This window comes from Rhea pennata, chromosome 9, assembly GCF_028389875.1.
Source record: "Rhea pennata isolate bPtePen1 chromosome 9, bPtePen1.pri, whole genome shotgun sequence".
Classification (NCBI taxonomy): Eukaryota; Metazoa; Chordata; class Aves; order Rheiformes; family Rheidae; genus Rhea; species Rhea pennata.
Genome location: NC_084671.1, coordinates 22,988,140 through 23,008,444, shown reverse-complemented (window position 1 = coordinate 23,008,444; position 20,305 = coordinate 22,988,140). Strand labels below are relative to the sequence as shown.

The following is a 20,305-nucleotide window of genomic DNA, read 5'->3' as shown; positions in this document are numbered from 1 at the left end:
CTAGTCTGCATGAGAACATGAGCACTATAAGGAGTCCTCATGAAGTCTGCAAATGATACTGTACAATGCAGTGCTAGTCATACCTTTTGTGTCACGTGTGCTTAATTACATACAGTTTCTAGCAGTGATCTTACTTAACTAGTTTCTTAAAAATAAGAAATAAAATCAGTATGCCAACACTGGCTAAAACATGAAAAGGAAATGCCCATTGGCCATGTAAGTAATGCTTTTCCAGACTATCGATCCATATCTTTACTTAATTTGAGAAACTGGGTTTCATTTATGGTGGAATACTTCCAGTGAAGCAGGGCTCCATTGGAGCTGATGGTAAATTCACACTGACTTCAATGAAATCGGATTTCAGTGTATATTAACCCACAACCCATAGTTCTAATTCTCTTCCCTACAATGATTTAACACTGCTTTGTCAGTGAAAAGAGGTCCCAGACTGCTTTAAGGCCGCTTGCCAGGGCTATGGAAATGTGATATTCATTGTAGATGAGCTCATTGGTTCTTAAGCTTGTGTCTCGTTTTATTCCAAACGTTTTCTCCTTTGGTGTAGTCAGCAAGTAAGGTACACACACATTTACAGTGTTTAGTATCTTTAATTGGCATTTCCAAAAATAATTTTATTTGGAATTATTTCTTTAAAAATGATTTGGTGAAAATGTTTTATGCAAAGTCTGACCATACAATTCTAATGTGATCTTCATTTTTTTTTTATTTACTGTCTTGTCCGTGATGATGTACATTTCTAGCATTTGGAGATATGGTGGTAATTCAGTAAATTCTGCTGTTCTTCACTTCTGTATCAGCAGTAGGCTCACAGTACCTTCTTAAAGACCTGCTTACACTTGACTCCACACACTCTTATTTCCTAGGAAGAGATAATCATTGAAAAATACAACTTTTACATAAGACTCGTGCATTACATATTCATTTATATGTCTGGCTTAATTTGAATTCACAGTTTTCTGCCAAATTATATTTTATAATTTATATTGTATGTATTTTATCTTATTTTTAATCCTAGAAGAAACTAGTAGGTTTGGTTTTGTCTTCTGGAGAAAGGTGCAGTAAGAGAAGTTATCTCTGGATCTCAGATCTTAAAGAGCCAAATGTGTTCCCAGTGCACCATTCTTTGTATGTGTGTGCAACTACTTCACTCTTTGAAATGGGTATTCTCTGGTTTAGGTACTTAAACAAGTTATTTGGAGATAGATTTGAACAACCAGTTCTGAATCTATATATTGATGACTAGCTGTTTGAACCTACAAAACCAGAAATCACTTGAAAGCCCACTTCAGAAAAAGCATGATGATGATCAGAAAAGGACAGGTAATTGTGAACAGGAGATGGGATCTCGGCAGAGCCCAGCAGTACTGAAGTCAGCCATACTGGACACCTAATGCTATCTACTCCTGATATTTTGTGCTCCGTAATACCTTTTGAAAATCTCTACTTGCTAATATTTGCATTGTAGTGAACTGCGCATAAGCAGATGCAATGCTTCTTTATGTCTAAGGCACTGATTTGAAAGGCATACTGCCATTTACACTAACTTCAATGAAGATGCAGTTTAATCCTTTCCATTCCCGAAACTGTTTGAGTTAGATCTGAGAGCTATGAACAATATGTGCGTGGCTGTGTGGAGGTGTTCACTATTTTTGGTGGAAGAAGAAAAATACGTGGAACTTCTTAAGGCCAGAAAGTCAAAGTTTATGACTTAGAACAGACATTCTATTCTGAAATGTAAGACTGTTAATAAAGCTGCCAGAACATTCTGTGGAAACAGAAGGCAAGAGTTTCCTGGGCATTTATGTACATTTTCTTATGGACTTTGATAAAATAACATTAAAAAACCTATGCTTGGTCAATAACCCCATAGGGCTATGCTGTTTGACTTTTAAAAGCACTAATGAGAGAGACTGGTTCATGATGAATTGATGCAACAAGCAGATTGATACAGTGATTTTAGTTAGGACCTGTTTTGTTCACTTTATATATAGGTAACCTGGAAGAAGGACTGTGCAATAAGGGCTAAGAGATCTGCTGACAATGATAAAAACCTACAAAGCAGAAACAATCAATACAATAGAAAAGGGCAATAAAACTCAAAAGGAAAAGGAAAATGGTCAAAGAAGTCACTCAGGTAAAATAGAATCTGAGGAGGAAAAAGAGCTACAAAGTACAGACCATAGAATGAAATGGTGAAAACAGCAGGTGATAAACTCTCTAAGGATATAGTACTATTCTCCACAGAGCTGTGCAAAGAATTAAATTAACACTCGGCTCATTGTGTAAAGTTCAATAGGATCATAAAACTATCAAAGTATCAATTTTTTAGAGGTAATTGTCCATTGTATCAAAGAATTCTCAAGAGTACCAGACCTAGTAATCTTAACTGGTCAAAAATAAGGTATTAAATGGGTCTCTCTTTTACTGTATGTTTAATGAAGAGAGTTATATTAATGAAGATTCCAAGGAGTAAAGAGGACATCTTTTGTAGTTGGTGAAATATAAGAAAGTGATAAAATTGAAATATATCAAATTTGTCTGTAAAATACTTGCAGACTTTGCATGAAGTAACCTTGTACTGACTGTTGTGTACATGTGAGATAGATCGTGATAAATTTTAGAAATGACAATGAGTGCACGGAGGCTTGCATGGCAGATACGATACAGAACTGTCACAGCCTTCTGATGCAGCAGCCTGAGATCATCAGGTTACCTTAGGGTATCTAAAATGGCACTAGACATGCATGTTTAAGCAAGTGAATCCCTGTTTAAGACCTCTAAAATTATGAGGCAGGGTCAAGAATAGGAAGTAGTCAGGCCTGGAGGTCCATGGCCAGGTTATATAGCTAGAGCATATGGTTGGCAGTATGCTTGGTAGCAATCTTGGCTAGGGAGGCTGGTGTTGGGGACAGCAAATTGGAAAAGATAATGACTACAGAGCTGGCAAGGAACAGGAACAAGGACTTGCAGAAAGAAGAGGTGAAAAAAATGGAACTAGTGGGATTGCTTCAGATAAGATGAAGGCAGCAAGGTGAAAGCTGAGCTTCTGGGCCAGGTATATGGTTAATTGCAACCTGATTGCCAGCATAGAATCTGAAAGGGCTGATGCTCTGGGTCATGGTACCCAAATGATGTGAAGCTGGGGGATAGTATGGGAATACTGTAGAGTGTTTGTATGCAGGACAGAGGAATATATATAGATGGAAAATTCTGGAGACTTTCTCATTGCTTCATCTCTACTTTCAATGAGACCCTGATCTCAGCTATAAGGTGATCATTCACACAAGTACTCCCTCCCTACCTGCATTATATCAAGTATGTAGTCCAGGTGATAAGGTCTGTCACATACATTCCCTTCCCAAACTGGTTTCTGTGAGTTCTGTTATTTTCTAAAAATTATGTGTAGTACTAATGGGCTTGTGGTACTGTTGCGAAGATTTCATATATACTTTTTTTATGGATTTGAATATTTAGAGAACATCCATTTAGAATAACGAATAGCAATAGTACTGAACAGTGAACAAGAATGGAAGTTGGATTTTATTGTCTCAGCTGGAAGAGTGCCTTTTACCGAACTGATGAGAGAGTGAGGATGCTATAAAGAGCGATGTGAGAAGAAAATAGTGATCTTCTTTCAGGTCCTGTTTACTTAGAAAGACAGAAGTGATGATCTGAAAGAACGTAACATTTCAAAACCTAAATTGCTGTTTCAGTTCTCTAGGCTATAATGCAGTCTGGTCTGTAATTATTTTAAAAGAATAATGGTATATTTTTCCCTTATGGCTTATTGTTAGATGTGTAATTTCACCAGGTCCCATACTGCCTCTTTCACAGAATATACAAAGGACATTCTGTTACATGTCTTTCTAAGTGCAAACATTTCAAACTGATATGTCTGGACAGACAGTTAACACAGAAACAGTATTGTTTTGAAATCAGGTGTTTTGAAATCATTGCTAGGGACAGAAAAGAATAATGGTTCCACATGAAATTATTGCTTTAGAAACAAGTCAAATGCAGCATTAATACTTAATTCTGTCAAAGTAAGCCAAGATAACGTAGCATACAGCTTGCTGTGTTACATATGACCATTTGAATAAATAATACAGTGGCACTTGAAACCTGTTACATGATCTTACCAGGTGCATTTCATCACCTTCAATCCACTGGGTCCAACCACGACCTTCTTTTTCTCCTTTCTGTACACAAAGAAGCTTATCTCCATCCCAAGATACTGTGGTCTAGCAAAATGGACATGTTCAGTGTTACTTTAGTATTCTCTTACATAAGTTTCTTTAAAGCAGAACTTCTCTCTAATGCAATAAATGATTAACATAGCTCATAAGAATAATAATTATACACAGAGTTGTAATACTGAGGATAATTACAAAAGAAATGAGGTTAAATAGAAAGTTAGTACCCAACTGCCTCTTAAAACCCAGAAGGGTGAGATAAAGTTGGCTCTTTAAATATGAGAAAAACCATCAGAAATGCCGTAAGAGTGCACTCCTCTCCCTACTGACACAGACAGCAGCAGAAGAGATATGCAGGCTAACACCATGTTTGCAAAAGGAGAGGAAAAGTTGAGCTTCAGTTTCCTTTCTCCTCCATAAGAACAATTCTCCAGCCACTCTGTCTGAAAACAGTATCCACCTACTCACAGCTAGAAAAGAACACAAAAGGCTTTTATATCTCAAGCTATGTTTTTTCTCCATATCTTAATCTGTCCTCCATTATCAAGCAGAAGTGTCAGTAAATTGACAACTTTGCCAACATCCGGTAACTGGAGAACTACATTTGTTTTTTAAAAAGAAAATGTCATAAAACTTTAGTCGGTTAACAGAAACTGATGCAGTTATACTCCATAACTCTGAAAATGAATACTCAGCTACATACTTACTCTTCTTATTTTTTCAAAGTTAAGCATCTTCTTAATGAGTCTGCTGGACAGGGACAGAAGTCATAGAAGAGTAAAGGTTTTTAGGATTCAGTGTAGCACTTTTGTGACTATCTCTGCTATCCTGAGTAGTTTGCTGGAACTTACATTCATAAAACTACTTAAATATATGAGGGTGCAGCCTACAGCTTATTACTGTGGTTAGCCTTTACTGAAATTTGCCTTTCACTTCTCCTTAAGATAAAGAGTAGCAATATTCTGTAAAATGTTTAAATAAGGAAGAGAAAGAGCAGTGCCAATTTATGCTCCATTAAGATAGTTTAACACCAATATCAGCGCAATGCTTTGAAATGAGCTTGCGTGAAGGGAATCTGAAGACAAAATACGGAATTAGTTTGTCTTGTGAAAGTCTTCAAGCCACTGCCTGTACAAGTGGTCAAATATGAAGATGAATTCTGAACTATCATTAAAGAAAAACTTACTGTGTTAATCCAATGTAGTTTCTAAGAAAAGAAGTTAACCTACGTTTGTCATGCTGAGAGTTAGAAACAGTTCAACATTCAAGGGCTACACAGCTACGTAGTATTTATTTAATATGTGTATGTCACAAACAATTCCTAAATGATAACCATGATAGCCACAATCTGTAAATAGGTACAGCCAGCAATCTCCACCCATGGGAAGCTTCAGGCTAAACAAGCTTGGAAAATGAATCACTAGAAAGAGCGCTGGTGCAGATAATCACAGGCAAGGCATTGTTAGTGATCCCATACAGTGTCTGTCTGCACCATATGGGGTCTCTGAAAATAAACTCATTTGTCCTTGCTAAAAATCTGTCTGATCTGTAAAATGCATTCACAAATTCTTCTGTGTTCACACATGTAAAATAACCTAGTAGTAGGTAACATTTCAAAACTACACCTCCTTTTAATGTGTAATATGCTATCACAGGAAAGGACATCACATTAGGGAAAAGCTGTACTTAAGGGGGTTAATGTGTTTGTCATGGTTTAGATTGTCTTCCATATCTGTTTTGACTTCATAGACATCCCAGCTGCCTAGCCAGAGAGTTGGAAGTAACAAACAATACTAGTTAAAGTGAAAAATGTTTAACTTTTAAGTCAACTTCTCTTAAGACTTTCTGATGATTCTAAAAAAACAAATGCATGAGAAAATAAGCATATCTACAGATGACCTGCAGATGAAAGGTCTGTTGTGGAATAAATGGTTTGTTATATGCAGCTTTTCTTAGTAACAGTACTTACTTTTTTCACTACGTATTAGCTCAGCATACCTTAATCACCAATTAGTTTTATAGTTTAATATTGTGAGCTTACATGTGAATTGAACTGTAAATATGTATACCATGATAAAATAAGGTCAACTTCATCATTACTACTAACATTTAAAGTCAATTGTTGTAGAAATTATGAAAAGACTCACTAGTTTAGTACACTTAGGTGAAATTGAGAAACGTTTGCAGCAGTGTAAGGAAATGTTATCTTTTTAAGCTTCCAAGGGTAGTTCAAATTGTTTCATCTCAGAAAATGATGCACTTTTTTCTCTTGCTTTTTTGTTTTTCCAATCAAGACTAGACATTGCTTTTGGCAATTTGGTGACAACCACAGAAAGCTTAACATCCCAGACTGTTAACCAAGGTGTTTTATAGCCAGAATTCCCAGTTATAACACTCTATGTTCCCTTCGAGAAACATAAATAGTGAAGGGATGTGAGTAAACCATACAGTTTCTAATTTTATATGTGGCTATTACACTAGAAAGGTTAAGAAGGACAGAATGTATTGCAGGACAACATAATGTTCTCTTCTTTGTTAGCAGAAACAACTACTTACTGAAAATAAGATTAATCACTAGCATTTTTATCTTGCCTTTCTTTAAGTAAAACTCCAATGTCTGCTATAATAAAAGACTTAAATAATATGGAAGATAGGGATATGGAAAAGAGTAGTAAGGTATTTCATTCCAAATATCTCTATAAAAACACACAGAGTATTAGCTGAGGATGGATTTGTCGTAGCTGTTATGTGTGCACTGGCTGCCACTAGGTCTATACTTTACTGACAACTAAATACACAGCAACATCTGCCTTAGAGCACTTCCATAAATTTGAGTCAGAACATAGCAATAATATCTAAAAATACCACTGTTGGTAAATATTGGCTCTTTTATTGTATATAAAAGCAACTATTTATTTCTAAAGATTGAATCAGCATATTGCCATTGTATAACTAGGAACCAGGCACTAAAACAGACTATTAAGACAGTCTTCAGTATGAGATGTTTTTGTTGTTGTTTCCCTCTTCCAAAACACGCTTATTATCGAGACAAACTATTGTTTTAACTTATATGGTAAAGCAACTTCTCTTACAAAACTAGGCGTTTGTAATTCACTCTGTTTGCCACCATTTGGGTAATAGCATTACCTAGGGCATCCTGGTTACAGAGACCGAATTACCAGCTCTTATCTGCAGTGACTGAAAAACTTCGCCAGGGCTTGGTGAGCACAGCGTCCCTGGACAGGCAGCTCGTCCTCATTTCCCCCCACAAACAGGAGGAGGAGAATGAGACACGCTGGGGAAGCAGCAGCTTCCTGATGGTAACAGAATCAACTAGATGAAAATGTAGTATTTCTCCACAAGTGAAGGCTCCCTTCTTTCTCAAACACCTTGCACTGCCTGAAGGATAAATAGACAATTTAATTTATTTCTGTCAACTATTCATCCTTCTTGTAAATAAAATACATCTTTAAAGACGAACAGTACTATAAACATATCTTATAGCTTACAGGTTGTACATAATCATCTAGTTCATTATAAGCAAGCTTAATCTTAGCTTGCTGAGGAAAACAATAGCTTTGATCCCTTTATAATTTGGACAGCAATATGGGTGTCACGAAGGGACCCTGTTAGCATTTACTTTTTTGTACAACACTCTCCTTTCTTTACATACATAAAATATTCGTTCAGTGACTACTGACTGGGAGAAGCACTATAACTCCAAAAATGTAAATTACCTTTTGGATTTATAAATGTTAATGCTCTTCATATATTAATTAGAAAGTGAACCATTTCTGTCTTCCCTACCATTTTTATTTCTCTAAAAGACTCCTTAAATTGCTGTAAATGTTAACCAAAGCACAAAATACTGACAACAAAAGGGGGAAGAAAATGCCTGGAGACTAGAACAAATGGTGGAGAGATGTACATCGTAGACAGATAAACAGGGTTGCCTAACAGGCAGTGGTTGTATTCTCTTGTGCATAACACTTGTCTTGAAAAACTGTACTGTGCTGATTCCTTTTTTTAAAAAAAGCTTTATTCCTCCAGCCTGTTATCTTCCCTTGCAGTTCCTAAAGAAAGATGGACAGAACGAAAGAACTTATTAGAAGTGAGCATGTGTCATTGATCAGTGTATCATTTCAACAAGTTATACAAACAACTAGCACCATGTAGGGATTAAAAGAGAATATTGAGCAAGAATTTATTGCTTATGTTCTTGAATCTGGTGCTTACTTACTATCAGATCTTCTGTCAAGGTACTTAAACCTGAAACTAATAATACATCTTGGGTCAAATAGATATAATTCCTTAGGAAATTTCAGTGAAAAATTGTGATTAATATAAGTAATCTATAATGTGATCGAAAAATCCTGAAGGAGAACAAAGAAAGTTAACCAAGGGAGATAATACAGTGAGTCTTGCCTCAATTTAACTTTTCTCAAAAATTCTAACCAACAGTATTGCACCTCTCTTGAATTATATATCTGCATTCTCGAAGTATAGTGGTGGAGAATAGAGCTCATCTGAGAGGTGAAGATAACAGACCAAGGCAGTTATCTCAGGCTTCACTAGATTAAATGTAGTAATTATCCAGGAGGGGGAAGTGTTTTGCCTGTGTCCCCAAAACTCTGATGGCATTTCTGTCTGAATGAGGTTAGGCAGAAAGGTTATTTTACAAAATTATTTATACTGAATTTACTGATCAAATTATTATCTTTAAATCTGAGAACACTAAAAATGTTCCAAATTTTCTTTTGTTTCTTTATGATTTTTGTGGTCTTAAACTATTTTGTGCACTTAGATATTTTTCTTGTATTACTTGGCCATTCACGTACTTTTTTCCGTGATTTAATCTGTTCTTGTTATGAAGATTTAAATACATGTGTATAGAAACATTGTATTCCTGAAAACAAAAGCCTGAATAAATGAAAATTAAAGTACTTCTATTCTATTGTTGTTTTCAAGTATGAGACAAGATTGATATATTAAATGGAATATGCAGTAAAAACAAAATAAAACTATAAACAATGTATTTGCATTTTCTCCTGTAGTAGTGACAATAGTGAAGTCTTGTAGTATTACAATAGATACTAATCCCAAGCTTCTAGTGGTAAGTCATAGTGGCCCACAGCCAGAGATATTGACTTCAGTAGTTTACTGGAATTGTCATCAAAATAACTGCTTTATCTGAAAACTCTGCATTTCCCAGTGAGGTTTAAATGCAAAAACATTTGATGCTGGCTCCGGACAAGGTTTCTTACTCCCATAGTGCTGTTCCTAATGTGCTTGCTTATGTTGTGCACTTTGCCTTGAAGAAGATACCTAATGTATTTTACTGGTGAATGAAAGAAAATAACAAAAATATCTAAAAAATAAGCCATAAACTTTCCTGCTTATGCTACATAGATTCTAGACACATTGCATTTACAAATGTGAATTGCAGCTACCACCTTTCATCAAAAATACGTTATTGATTTCCTATCTTTGGGAGAAATAGAGCATTAGCTCTTCTGTTTTTCTTCTAATACCCTTCAAAGTGTTGTCTCTATATTATGGTGCAGCAAATGGCACAATACATGTTCCTTCTCAACCTAATAATTCTGTGTTCATGAGAATGACTTGTCATTTTACAACTATACTTGTGATTTAAGAAGGATTAAATACTGGAAAATGGCTGTTTAGGTCAGATAAAGGACATAGGAAAATCTGACTGGAGCTGAGTAACACCAAAAAATACTCTGGAATTTTGAGTCAAACATGGCAATGTATCCAATTAGATATTTATTAGGTACTCAAGATAAAGCATTTGCATATGAACTAAGTACTGAAGTGATATATAAACATTTGATATGCAGTTTTCAGGGGAAATTTTCATCAACTAAAGTTCTAATGGAATAATGCAAAGTTTTTAGTGTCACAGCTACTATCCAATGTAACTGTGAAAGGGCATTCTGTAATCTAGTCACTACCTATGACCTTCTGGGCAGGATACATGCTGCGCACTTCTAATGGGCAGGGCTACAGCCTGGTTCAGGGTTTCTCCTGTCTCCAGCTTGTAATACCTGTCTTTTATCTCACCAAATTTGTATCTGGCAGGTTGGTGACAGACTGATAGGCTTACACTAAAGCAAATAAGTAAGAATCCATCTCACAATATTTTTCTGTTTTTCCTCTCAGCAGAGAGCAGAAATCAGGCAATTAGTTTGCTTTCTAAGCAAAGTCTGATCCAGAAACACTGGGAATATATGGAAAATCAAATTAGGAAATCAAAAATATCTAAGTAATTCTTCAATGAACACCAAGTTTGACCTGGTATCAATAACAACTAAGACAATCTAGAGGCAAATAAGAGAACAAATCATGAAGACATTCTGTCTACTTTGTACCAATGCTTGAAGCAGTCCACATTTTTTTATAGCTAAGCTTTTTCAAGGTAGACTTTCTGTATTAAGGCTACGCGCGCTTCAGCTGTTCATTGTTTTCATGGAAGTTTGAAGCCTATCTTGATAAGCTGGGCATTACCTTGCTCCCTAGAAGTGCTATGATGACAGCACTGTTAACTTATGAGCTACTGTGCTACAGGCCTTGAGTGAAGAATGCTGGAAGTAGCAGTTACAGAGATGTATCAGGCATCAAGAATGAATCATTATGAAGAGGCCTCCTCATACTTTCTATAGGCTTAATACTATGGCTGTGTTTAACAGTCCTGAATAAGTCTTGATAAGGTACTGGCCAAAAAAATACTCTATTTGTGAAGAAGATGATGTTGTGCTGGAAAAAAATAAGTGCCTTCCAATTAGATCACTCCGTATTTGAGAACTAAAATGGCAAGCTTATGCTATTTCATGAGGCAAGCTCAATATCCATGGTCAATAGATTCCAAAGCAGAAATCTTTTGAAAATCTATATGAACTTAAAATTTGATTCAGAGAAATCAACAATTGACATCACATTAATCCTCAAAATTTAAGTTTTGGATTTTATTAAGACGATATCTACTTTTTTTTTTTTTTTTGGTCAACATAAAACCGGCTTCAGATGATCCTGATAAGCAGCTATGAAGGAGAAGCTTGAGTATCTGAAGAAAGATCATATACAAACTACAGAAATATCTCTTGTAGGCTAGGTTCATTTATTCCATTGACAGAAATGTATTTCTCATTCATAGTGTTCATAGCTATTCAATGCATTCCATACACTTTTCTAAAATCTGACGGAGACAACTCTGATAGTCTTTGGGAATTATGATCTGAAGTCATGATGCTCTTTTGCCTCAAAGCTCTGGATTAGAATAAAGGTTCATGATGGTGTCTCCCGAAGAGCCAGATCTCTACATAGAAAACGTGTTTGGCAATTATGGAAAAATGTCTAGCAAACAGTCCCCAACAGAAAAATTACTAGTAGGATTCCTGGATTTTATATCCATATACTGTTGCTTGACAAAGTTATACACATTTAGCTATGCCGTAGCTAGGTGGGATGGTAAAGTCTATATCAACCTTTCTGTCCCTTACTAACTTCACTTCATCCATGCAGAAGCACTAATAAAACCTTCCTGTCATTCCATCATTCCCGTTCTTAGCTGTGCAGCAACACAACCCCCAAAATTTTTTATAGGAAGAGGACGATAGTGCAATGCAATGCATTTCTCAGCTGCTTGTTTGGCTGGCAGATGTGACACCTTGCAACAGACACCTACAGCTACTGGACTCTAAAATGTGTTCATGGAACACATGCTTGCTCAGATCTCTGTTGAAAGACAAGCTGGTTATAATGTGGGCATTGTGTACCTGACCGATAAGCTCACTGTAGTCAAAAGATGAAACATTTCTACAAGCAGTATTTTGCTTCTACAATTGTCAGCATCTCCATTGTTAGAAAAGTGCCTTGAGATTGGACTGATAAGTCTTAGATCAAAGGGCAAGCTGTTGTCAGATAGGGTCAGGTCTTAAATGTTTGGGTTGCTTATTCTGAAGCCTTGTTTATAAGAGCAACAAGGAAAACAATGACTGGAGACATACCAGGGAGTAAGAAACTTAATGTGTCAAAGCTACAAGCCACACAGGTGACAATATGTGGAGAAGAAAGGGTAGAATCAGTATTTTGGACAGTGCATAAGGTTTTATTTCTTAAGAATGGTAATTATTTTCTTACCAAAATGAAATAATAAGAATCAATACAAAAATAGAAACACCTGCATATATCCTGTGCCAGAAGAAAGTACAATATAGCGGATCCAATTCACTCTGTGCAAGGATCAGAATCGATTCTAGATGTTTATTGTTTAATGTGTGTAATTGATTTACCCCCTCTGTAAGTTTAGCAAGATGCAATTGTACATAACATTAATGTTTTGTCATTCAAAATCCAATTTAATAAGTCTAGTTCCCAGGTTTTCAGCTGGTTCTTTCTGGTTTTACATTCAGCATTCATAAACCCTTGAAAAGCATGCAGTGTGAAACAAGGTAGAAAAAAAGAAATAGCTACTCTTTACTGAGGCATAACGTGATTGAGTGGACCAGAGTTTTAGCGTGCCTGAGAAGGTCCAGGAGTGGAACTCCGTTCTCTTGTACCTCAGAGGCTGACAGGAGGACTGTTCTGCCTCACTTTCAGACAGCAGTTTATAAAAGTTCAGAAGTATCAGCAGAAGACTAAATGAAGACTATTTATTTCCTTTAAATTAAAACTCGAAAGATGTCAGTTATTATTCCAGTGGAGCCATGGAGAATTTTTACTATGGCAGAGAAAGTGGGCACTAGATTATATACAGATAGGCAAAAACATAAAAATACGTCCTGCACTAACCATGCTAGAATACTACTTTTTTCCACTGCAGTATATGAGGAAATGCTTATAAGCCAAAATCAATAAACTTAAATAATTTTTAAGGAGAAAAGGACAAAATTTGAGGAGTTAAAGAAACAAAACAGGTGAATCAGAGGGACTGCTGATCTTGTGTCTTACTAGAAAGGTACAATTTATTTCAAGTATTATCACTCTGTAGGGGATCACCACCGAAATTCCAAGTTATCGCTGGTGGTTGTCTTTTTGGCAGCAAAGCCTTCATTCCAATACCTACCCTAAAGTAGATGAACAGCTGTGAATTTCATTTATGGATAGAGGAATCCTGCTTAAATAATAGTTAAATAAGCTTCATGAGCCATTTAATTTTAAAATAGGGCTCTATTCTGACCTTGCAGCAGTATAAATGAAATGATGCTTAGAACAACTAAACTTCATTGTATTTTTTCCTGAATACAAACTAGGCAGGAATTGGCTTCACGTTACTCATTTGTTATTTAAAACTGAGCCATGATCAGTTTCCAGCAACTTCTCCTTTCATTAGGATATGACTCAGGTAACTAGAACTGGTTTGTGTGACAGAATGGTTGGTCGGATGCCTAAGAACAATCCTTATGAGGCTGTCGTAAACATTGAATGATTATATATTTTCAGGAAGCTACTTCATGTGGTAAGATATACGAAAAATCCAATGAACTATACATTTCTGAAAATTTTCAAAAGATTTTCAGATTTTTCAAAGGAATGGGAAGAATTAATTGAAGCATATACCTGAAGGTAGTCTATGTGCTCATCAACTAATTGCTATATTCAGTAGTGGAATCCTAAACACCCATTTGATGACTTAGCCTTGCTTATGTCCTGCTTATGTTCTGTTTTCATTAACTTAATTGTTAATATGTAGGATTTCCTTCTTTCAGTTTTAAATTCATGCTGTTTTAATTGTTTACCAGTCCCCAGTCATTCCCTTTCCAGTTTCAGTGTAGGAATAACATTATTGTGGCAAAGAGCACAGGGCTCTGAATTACTGAAGTATCCTTCACTTGCTCAGTCAGATACTTGATTTTAGTGGAATTAACACTGTATTTTCAGTTATCCAAGAAATTCTACTGTACTATATATAGTCTTTCCTATATTTTTTAAAAAGATCATTTGCCCTTCTTAGTCTCTGACAAAACTTAGATTTATTCTGGATAGTGTGAGCTAAAACAATTTGATCTCATTCAAATGTTTGAATGGCATAAAAATTATAATGCAAAAAGTAACTCTGACTCTAGCAGTAAAATAGTTAGAAAAATAAAAATTTTAGAAAAATATTTTTTGCATCTGAGCTTCCCCATTCTTGACTTGGAACACGAGATGTCAACCTTCGTTGTTTTTCGTTTAGCTTTTTTATATACTTTTGACTGAGGTAGTAAGCAAATATACTGATATATAAGGTAACTTAAAATAAGAATCAGCAAAAATTTTTAGCCTTTCCTCTTCAGATAGAATTGATTTGAAATTATCCTAGTTATGCTGTACCCTGACTGGCTCAAAGGCATGTTTTACAGCTGAAAGGTGAACACAATTTCAGTGAATTACATACAAGAAGATCCAGCCAGTCCAATGTGCTAATATTATTTTTACTGATGTGTATTAACTGTAGTTAGATGACTCCTTAGATGTAAACTTCTTTAAAAGAAAAATAATCTATACATATTGGATGAGAGACTTCTAAGGTAATTTTTGCACAGTAATTGCTCAGCTATATAGATTAATGTTTAATGTGTAATTGTTTTATCCATGTTACTTTGAACTGCTCATGCATTGAGCTACTTGGGTGAACAGCAGGATAGTGCGGAGAAAAATTGCCCAGTGTTCTGCTCAGTCCATGATGTAGATAAAGGTAATTGATTCATAATCTCCCCCACTACACAGGTTAAGTATTAATGATAAAGTCATTTATGTCATGCGGCTTCACAAGCTACGGATGAGGAAAGAAAACATCAGGAATGAAATTCCACCTTCCCTTTTATGGTGGTTTTCCTCATAATGCCACTCAGTATCTCTTATCAGCATCATTACCCTTCTCTCACAAGACTCTTTCTGGCCTGTTGTAGTTGCTTAAATACTGCAAGCCTTGCTAGACGTTGTGGTTTTCAGATGTGGACAGAAGATGCTCTTTCTCGTTCAACAGTTTGAATTCTTCACGATCATTAAATTTCACAAAATAGGATAGAGAGTATCAGCCTGTTAGAAATAGTGAAATGTTCAGGGTGAGGGAATGGGGAGCTCCGTGTTTAGATCTATTGAGCATTTCAAAAAAAGAATGGGGCAAGGGGCATCTTTCTGTCTCCCCTGAATCTGCTTTTTCAGCATAATGGTTGGCTGGCATATTTTGTAGAACTTGTTGCAGGTGTGTGCTAGACAGCCTCACGGCACAATTACTTAATTCCTCCAGGTAGAGGATGTTTTAGCCTAGAGTTTAATGGTATTCAAGTATAAAGATAATGGTTAGTTTGGGACATTCTGTATGTACACAAACAAGTACAACACTGATGAAAACAGATGACTTTAGATATTTTTAGTGTCTGAGAGGTCGGGTAGAGGTTTTAAGCATTACTATTTTGATAGTAATTTAGCCCTCTAAATCTAAGTCTTTCTTCAGGATTGTAACTGTTCAGTGGATCTGGACCTCACTATCCTGATTAAGAACCTTCCAGTGGTCAAAAATGTATTATGACTTCAGGCCATTTCACTTCACATAAATATGCTTTGCTTCTCCCTTCTTTGAAAACATATAGTGTGGTTCAGATAAAGAACTTGGTTTTCTCATTTCTTTTCCTGTTAATTGGAATTTATCAGTCATGAGTTAGAAAACACTATCTCCCTGGCAAGAGAAAAAGCTCGTAATACAGAGTCCTCAGTGTTGGCTTACTGATCACAAAGATTTGTTCTAGTAGGCTAATTAGTGCATCCACTCTACCAAATATACTCAGGAAGGTGGGATCACAGAAACAAGAACAAGAAAAGCAGCAGTTTCTAAGCACTTGGCCATTCTCACTTACGGAGAATAGCGCCTGATCCTGAAACAATGCATTTCTTTTACTGTAAAACATTACTCAATGCAGAAATTCTAAAATTCTGGCTGTAAACAGCTTTTTGACTAACAAATATCCCAGTATAATTGAGTAACATTTAAATGAATTCTCCATTCATTAATGAAATTGTTTCATGCTCCTGCTTAAAATTAGCATTTCTTAAATGCTGAAAAATGTATGCACATCTCAGCAAACTGAGAAGTACAGAAATAATCTTAGGAATAGCCAGCTAAAATGGCTTACAAATGTGCTTGTGGCAAGCATGGATTATTAATAATTATCCCTAATCTTTTTTTTTTTTTTGTCAGTTGTTACAGTTCTAATTCTTACCATGCATTTGCGATCATCCACCCCAGCTAAATCCTCCTCAAACTCCTTTCCTACATCAAATTCCATGATGTAGTTTCTAAAAGTGCTTAGAGTTTTAATGATCATATGATCCCCATTCTGAAGGATTTCTTTGTCAGGTTTTAGCAAGTTTGCTATTTTTCTTACAGCAACATTTACATCTGAAAAAAAAAAAGAATTATTTTAATCCAGAAAAGTCTACCACAAAAAGGGGATTGTAGCTCTTGGGAGGACTAAGACAAAGATAAATAAATAAACGTCCAGATCCGTTCAGGCCAGCTTGCTTATCAGGAGGAAGCCCAGAACCTAATTCTGTTAACTTAAATAAGTCAATGTTTTGACTGTTTCTTATGCTGAATCTCAAATAAATCCCACTCATATTTGACAACTAACAAGGTCATTAGTTTTTCTATGGAAATACTGGCATTTTACATACTTCATCAAATGCAAACACAAAAAACTGCATCAAGTATATTCTTGTCTTTGCAGCACACACAAAATTTTTACTCTTTTTCAAACTATGGGTCATTTTTAAGTTTGAAAACTGTCATTGACATCTTTAAGCTATGTAGTTTAATCTCTGGTAAGTGTAAACTTCAAGACAGGTTGTTTAGGGTAAACAGTTTTGCATAAGGCAGTTCTTACAGTGTATTCCTAAAAAGAAATCTCACAAAAAATGATTCATGACTGTACAAGAAAAAAACAGATTCATGTCAATACTAAGACAGGTTGTGTTTATTCATTATTTACTAAAGAAACATGAAAGGAATCTTACCCAGTGCTCTCAGATACTCCTCAAAATTGTCATTGCTGACCATTTTCCAGTAACCATTGAAATCTGCCGGCATCCCTACTCTAGGTAATTGTCAAAATCAAAGTCTTTCTTAGAACAGCGTGTTGATTCTCCACGACACAGCTCACTGCCTTACTTTGTGGTAAGCCTGAACTCTGGTTTCTTTTATCTGTTTCTCAAGCTATGTAGCTATGAAAGTCTTCCTAATCCGATTATTGTTGAAGCGTTGCCTTTAAATCCTTCCACAAGGCTGAACCTCAGCGATTTGTAATGACAGCAGGATAACTTGATTCAAATGGAATGAAACATTCACTTTCCATCTAACTTTCGTAAGGACACTGATTATCTGGTAATCCATTTTAACCATATTACTCTTCATTTCTTCATGCTACTCAGAAATAAGATCTTTTCAACAGCTTTAGTTTAGGATATTAGCCAAAGCTATACAAGTGCTGATCTTGTGTGGTTTTTGAGGTTGATCTTGCTTCCTCAAGCTACTTTATGCCTTCTTCTTTTCAGAAGAAGAGTCATACAGACTCTTTCAGTGAAGGTAAGTTGTATCTGGCATTATTTTAATTTGTTTCACAAGCTGCTTAATTCCGGAGTACTACCACTGGAAGTTGACTGGTTGGCCAGCTGATGACCCAGAAAGGGCCAGTTGGGTGGAAGCTTGTATTAAGAAGCAGTGGTTGATTCTGTATATTGATAAATGCTACATGCCTATTGAATGTGTGCTGAAAACTGAAGACACAGTAAGAAGCATAATCTAACATCTTACCTGATATCGTTTTGTACCAAAGTGTCCCATACCCCTGCTTTGGTCCTGTGGAACTTCTACACAGAAAGTGTGCGGATATTTTTATTCTGTAGTGGGAATACTTCTAGACTGGAATTCACATGCAAGTAGCACAGCAAACTTCTTCCCTCCCACCTTCTTTTGATTCTTCTTGTATGGGCTATCCTGCTGCAGAGAGTTGAAATAAGGACTAAATTGTTCATCTTGGCAGATATAAGTATTGTGCATACCAAAATATTACAGAATCACAGAATCGGTAAGGTTGGAAGGGACCTCTGGAGATCATCTAGTCCAACTCCCCTGCTCAAGCAGGGTCAACTAAAGCACGTTAGACAGGGTTGCAGCCAGGCGGGCCTTGAATATCTCCAGAGGAGGAGACTCCACAACCTCTCTGGGCAACCTGTGCCAGGGCTCCGTCACTCTCACAGGGAAGAAATTCCCCCTCATGTTCAGGCGGAACTTCCTGTGCTTCAATTTTTGCCTGTTGCCTCTTGTCCTGTTGCATGGGACAACTGAAAAGAGTTTGTCCTCGTCCCCTTGACACTCTCCCTTCAGGTACTTGTACACGTTGATAAGATCCCCCTTCAGTCTTCCCTTCCCCAGGCTGAAGAGGCCCAGCTCTCGCAGTCGCTCCTCCTAGGGCAGGTGCTCCAGCCGTCCGATCATCTTCGTAGCCCTACGCTGGACTCTCTGCAGTAGCTCCATGTCTCTCTTGCACTGGGGAGCCCAGACCTGGACACAGTACTGGAGATGAGGCTTCACCAGGACTGAGTCGAGGGGCAGGATCACCTCCCTCGACCTGCTGGCAACAGTCTTCCTATCCATATCCATGTATCACCTCACATTACAACCTTATTTCAGATCTAATGAGTTAGAAAAGAGATTGTCAGCTATAAAATGTAGTATTCTGTTCTTGGTACCTGTGAAGAAACTGAATTTTACATAATGCCACAGAGTATGGACCATTTGAGTAATCAGATTTCCTTACCAGAGCACTCGTCTTCCCCTACATCTTCTTCAATTCACTTTTGGAATGCATAAATACTTACCAACCTTAAATATCTGTTTTAGATGCTGAAGTTAGAAGGCTGGTATCCTCATATGCCAGATAAAGGGGGGAGGGGGCTCTTCCAGATGAAGTGGAGTATGAGCTTTACTCAAACACTCTAAATTGCATTGTTAAACAATGTCCCTCTCACAAATAAGATGCCTAAATAAAGTTGTGTAAAGCCCCTTTATTTCCACCCTCACCCAGCATAAAGCCATCCTATGCAAGCAGAGTTCTTATTTCAAAGGGATAACACCAGAGTGGCTGTACTGAATTAAACCAAGAGTCCTGCACCTTGTCTGTAGCAGTGGAAGGATATTATGATACTTCCAAATATACTCTTCCAGATTCCAATACTTTGTGGCTCAAGATCCTTCTGAGCCAGATGTGTATCTTTTATGTTTAAAAATCATTTATGTTTTAGTGATAATATAGAAAGTGTAAAACGTTAGCATTCATTCTGTGAGAAAAGATAGCAGTAATTTCCCTTCAGACATATTAGTAGCCATTTATTCCAAATTAAGTCAGTTTTGATACTGGGTCTTCTACTATACCTGGTTCTATGCAGTATTTTTTAAGGATAAAAAGGAAAGCTACATGTTTTTCAGGCCTATGGTCAGTTTTTAGCCTGTTCCTTTTCCTCTTTCCTGAGTATAAGAAAATCAGAGACATTCCAGTGTTTTTGTAGCAATCTTCCAGAAGTTACTATTATTTATGAGATATTTATCCCATTGCTATTCTTTGGAGGTGTCTTCCATCAAAAGTGAGCTAGATTGACTTGGCAAAGCAGGCAAGTAGAATACAGAATACATTTGTCTGGCTAACATTAGGTTCAACTACTACGTAAGCCTCTTACCTATTTCCATTTATTTTCCATTCTGCAAGTGCTACAGTTCAAGTTCCAGGCTGTTATATCACAGTAGTTTTGGTGCAAAAACTGTATTCTTCTGTTTGTTTTGTCCACCAAACCAGAGGACAATGCTGAATTAGTAACCTCCTTTACACACAGATGTACCTAGACCACATAACAATTCTCAAAAAAAAAAGGTATTGAAATTGTGGATCATTATATTCAAATCAGAGTGAAGAATATGCTTTTTGACTGGTACTAGCTTTTCATATCACACTGAGAAAATGTGATACACAAATAAAGACAAACAAAGACAATGTGATAATTTCTGTGTTGTACATGGTAAATTTACAAACCAGTCAGAGTTTATC

General features: G+C 36.4%; 2 protein-coding genes across 3 annotated transcripts in view; both read right to left on the bottom strand.

The window, feature by feature from the left end:
* Positions 1–599: 599 nt before the first annotated feature.
* On the bottom strand, positions 600–20,055 carry RBP1 (retinol binding protein 1). 2 transcript variants are annotated; one of them, XM_062583225.1, is made up of 5 exons: positions 19,941–20,055; positions 17,223–18,899; positions 16,430–16,608; positions 4,158–4,259; positions 600–877 (listed from the first exon to the last, which is right to left on the bottom strand). In XM_062583225.1, exons 2-5 carry the CDS (start codon positions 17,293–17,295, stop codon positions 824–826), a joined length of 408 nt encoding a protein of 135 aa, XP_062439209.1. In that variant the 5' UTR covers positions 17,296–18,899; positions 19,941–20,055; the 3' UTR covers positions 600–823. The 2 variants fall into 2 exon arrangements, with proteins under 2 accessions (XP_062439209.1, XP_062439208.1); XM_062583224.1 differs by lacking the exons at positions 600–877; positions 4,158–4,259 and adding an exon at positions 5,475–8,284.
* NMNAT3 (nicotinamide nucleotide adenylyltransferase 3) overlaps positions 8,201–20,305 on the bottom strand; it is a 43,023-nt gene continuing 30,918 nt past the window's right edge. The window contains exon 6 of the mRNA XM_062583223.1: positions 8,201–8,284. Within this exon, the coding sequence (XP_062439207.1) occupies positions 8,250–8,284 (35 nt within the window). The 3' untranslated portion in view covers positions 8,201–8,249. The remainder of the gene's footprint in view (positions 8,285–20,305) is intronic.

What these genes read in the sequence shown, in the direction of transcription:
- RBP1 (XM_062583225.1), bottom strand. Translation starts at nt 17,295, where the DNA reads ATGCCGGCAGATTTCAATGGTTACTGGAAAATGGTCAGCAATGACAAT. An exon ending in TGGATGATCGCAAATGCATG is followed by an intron (nt 4,260 to 16,429) that starts GTAAGAATTAGA and finishes CCATTTTGCTAG; the next exon opens with ACCACAGTATCTTGGGATGG. An exon ending in AAGGTGATGAAATGCACCTG is followed by an intron (nt 878 to 4,157) that starts GTAAGATCATGT and finishes ATCTCTTCCTAG; the next exon opens with GAAATAAGAGTGTGTGGAGT.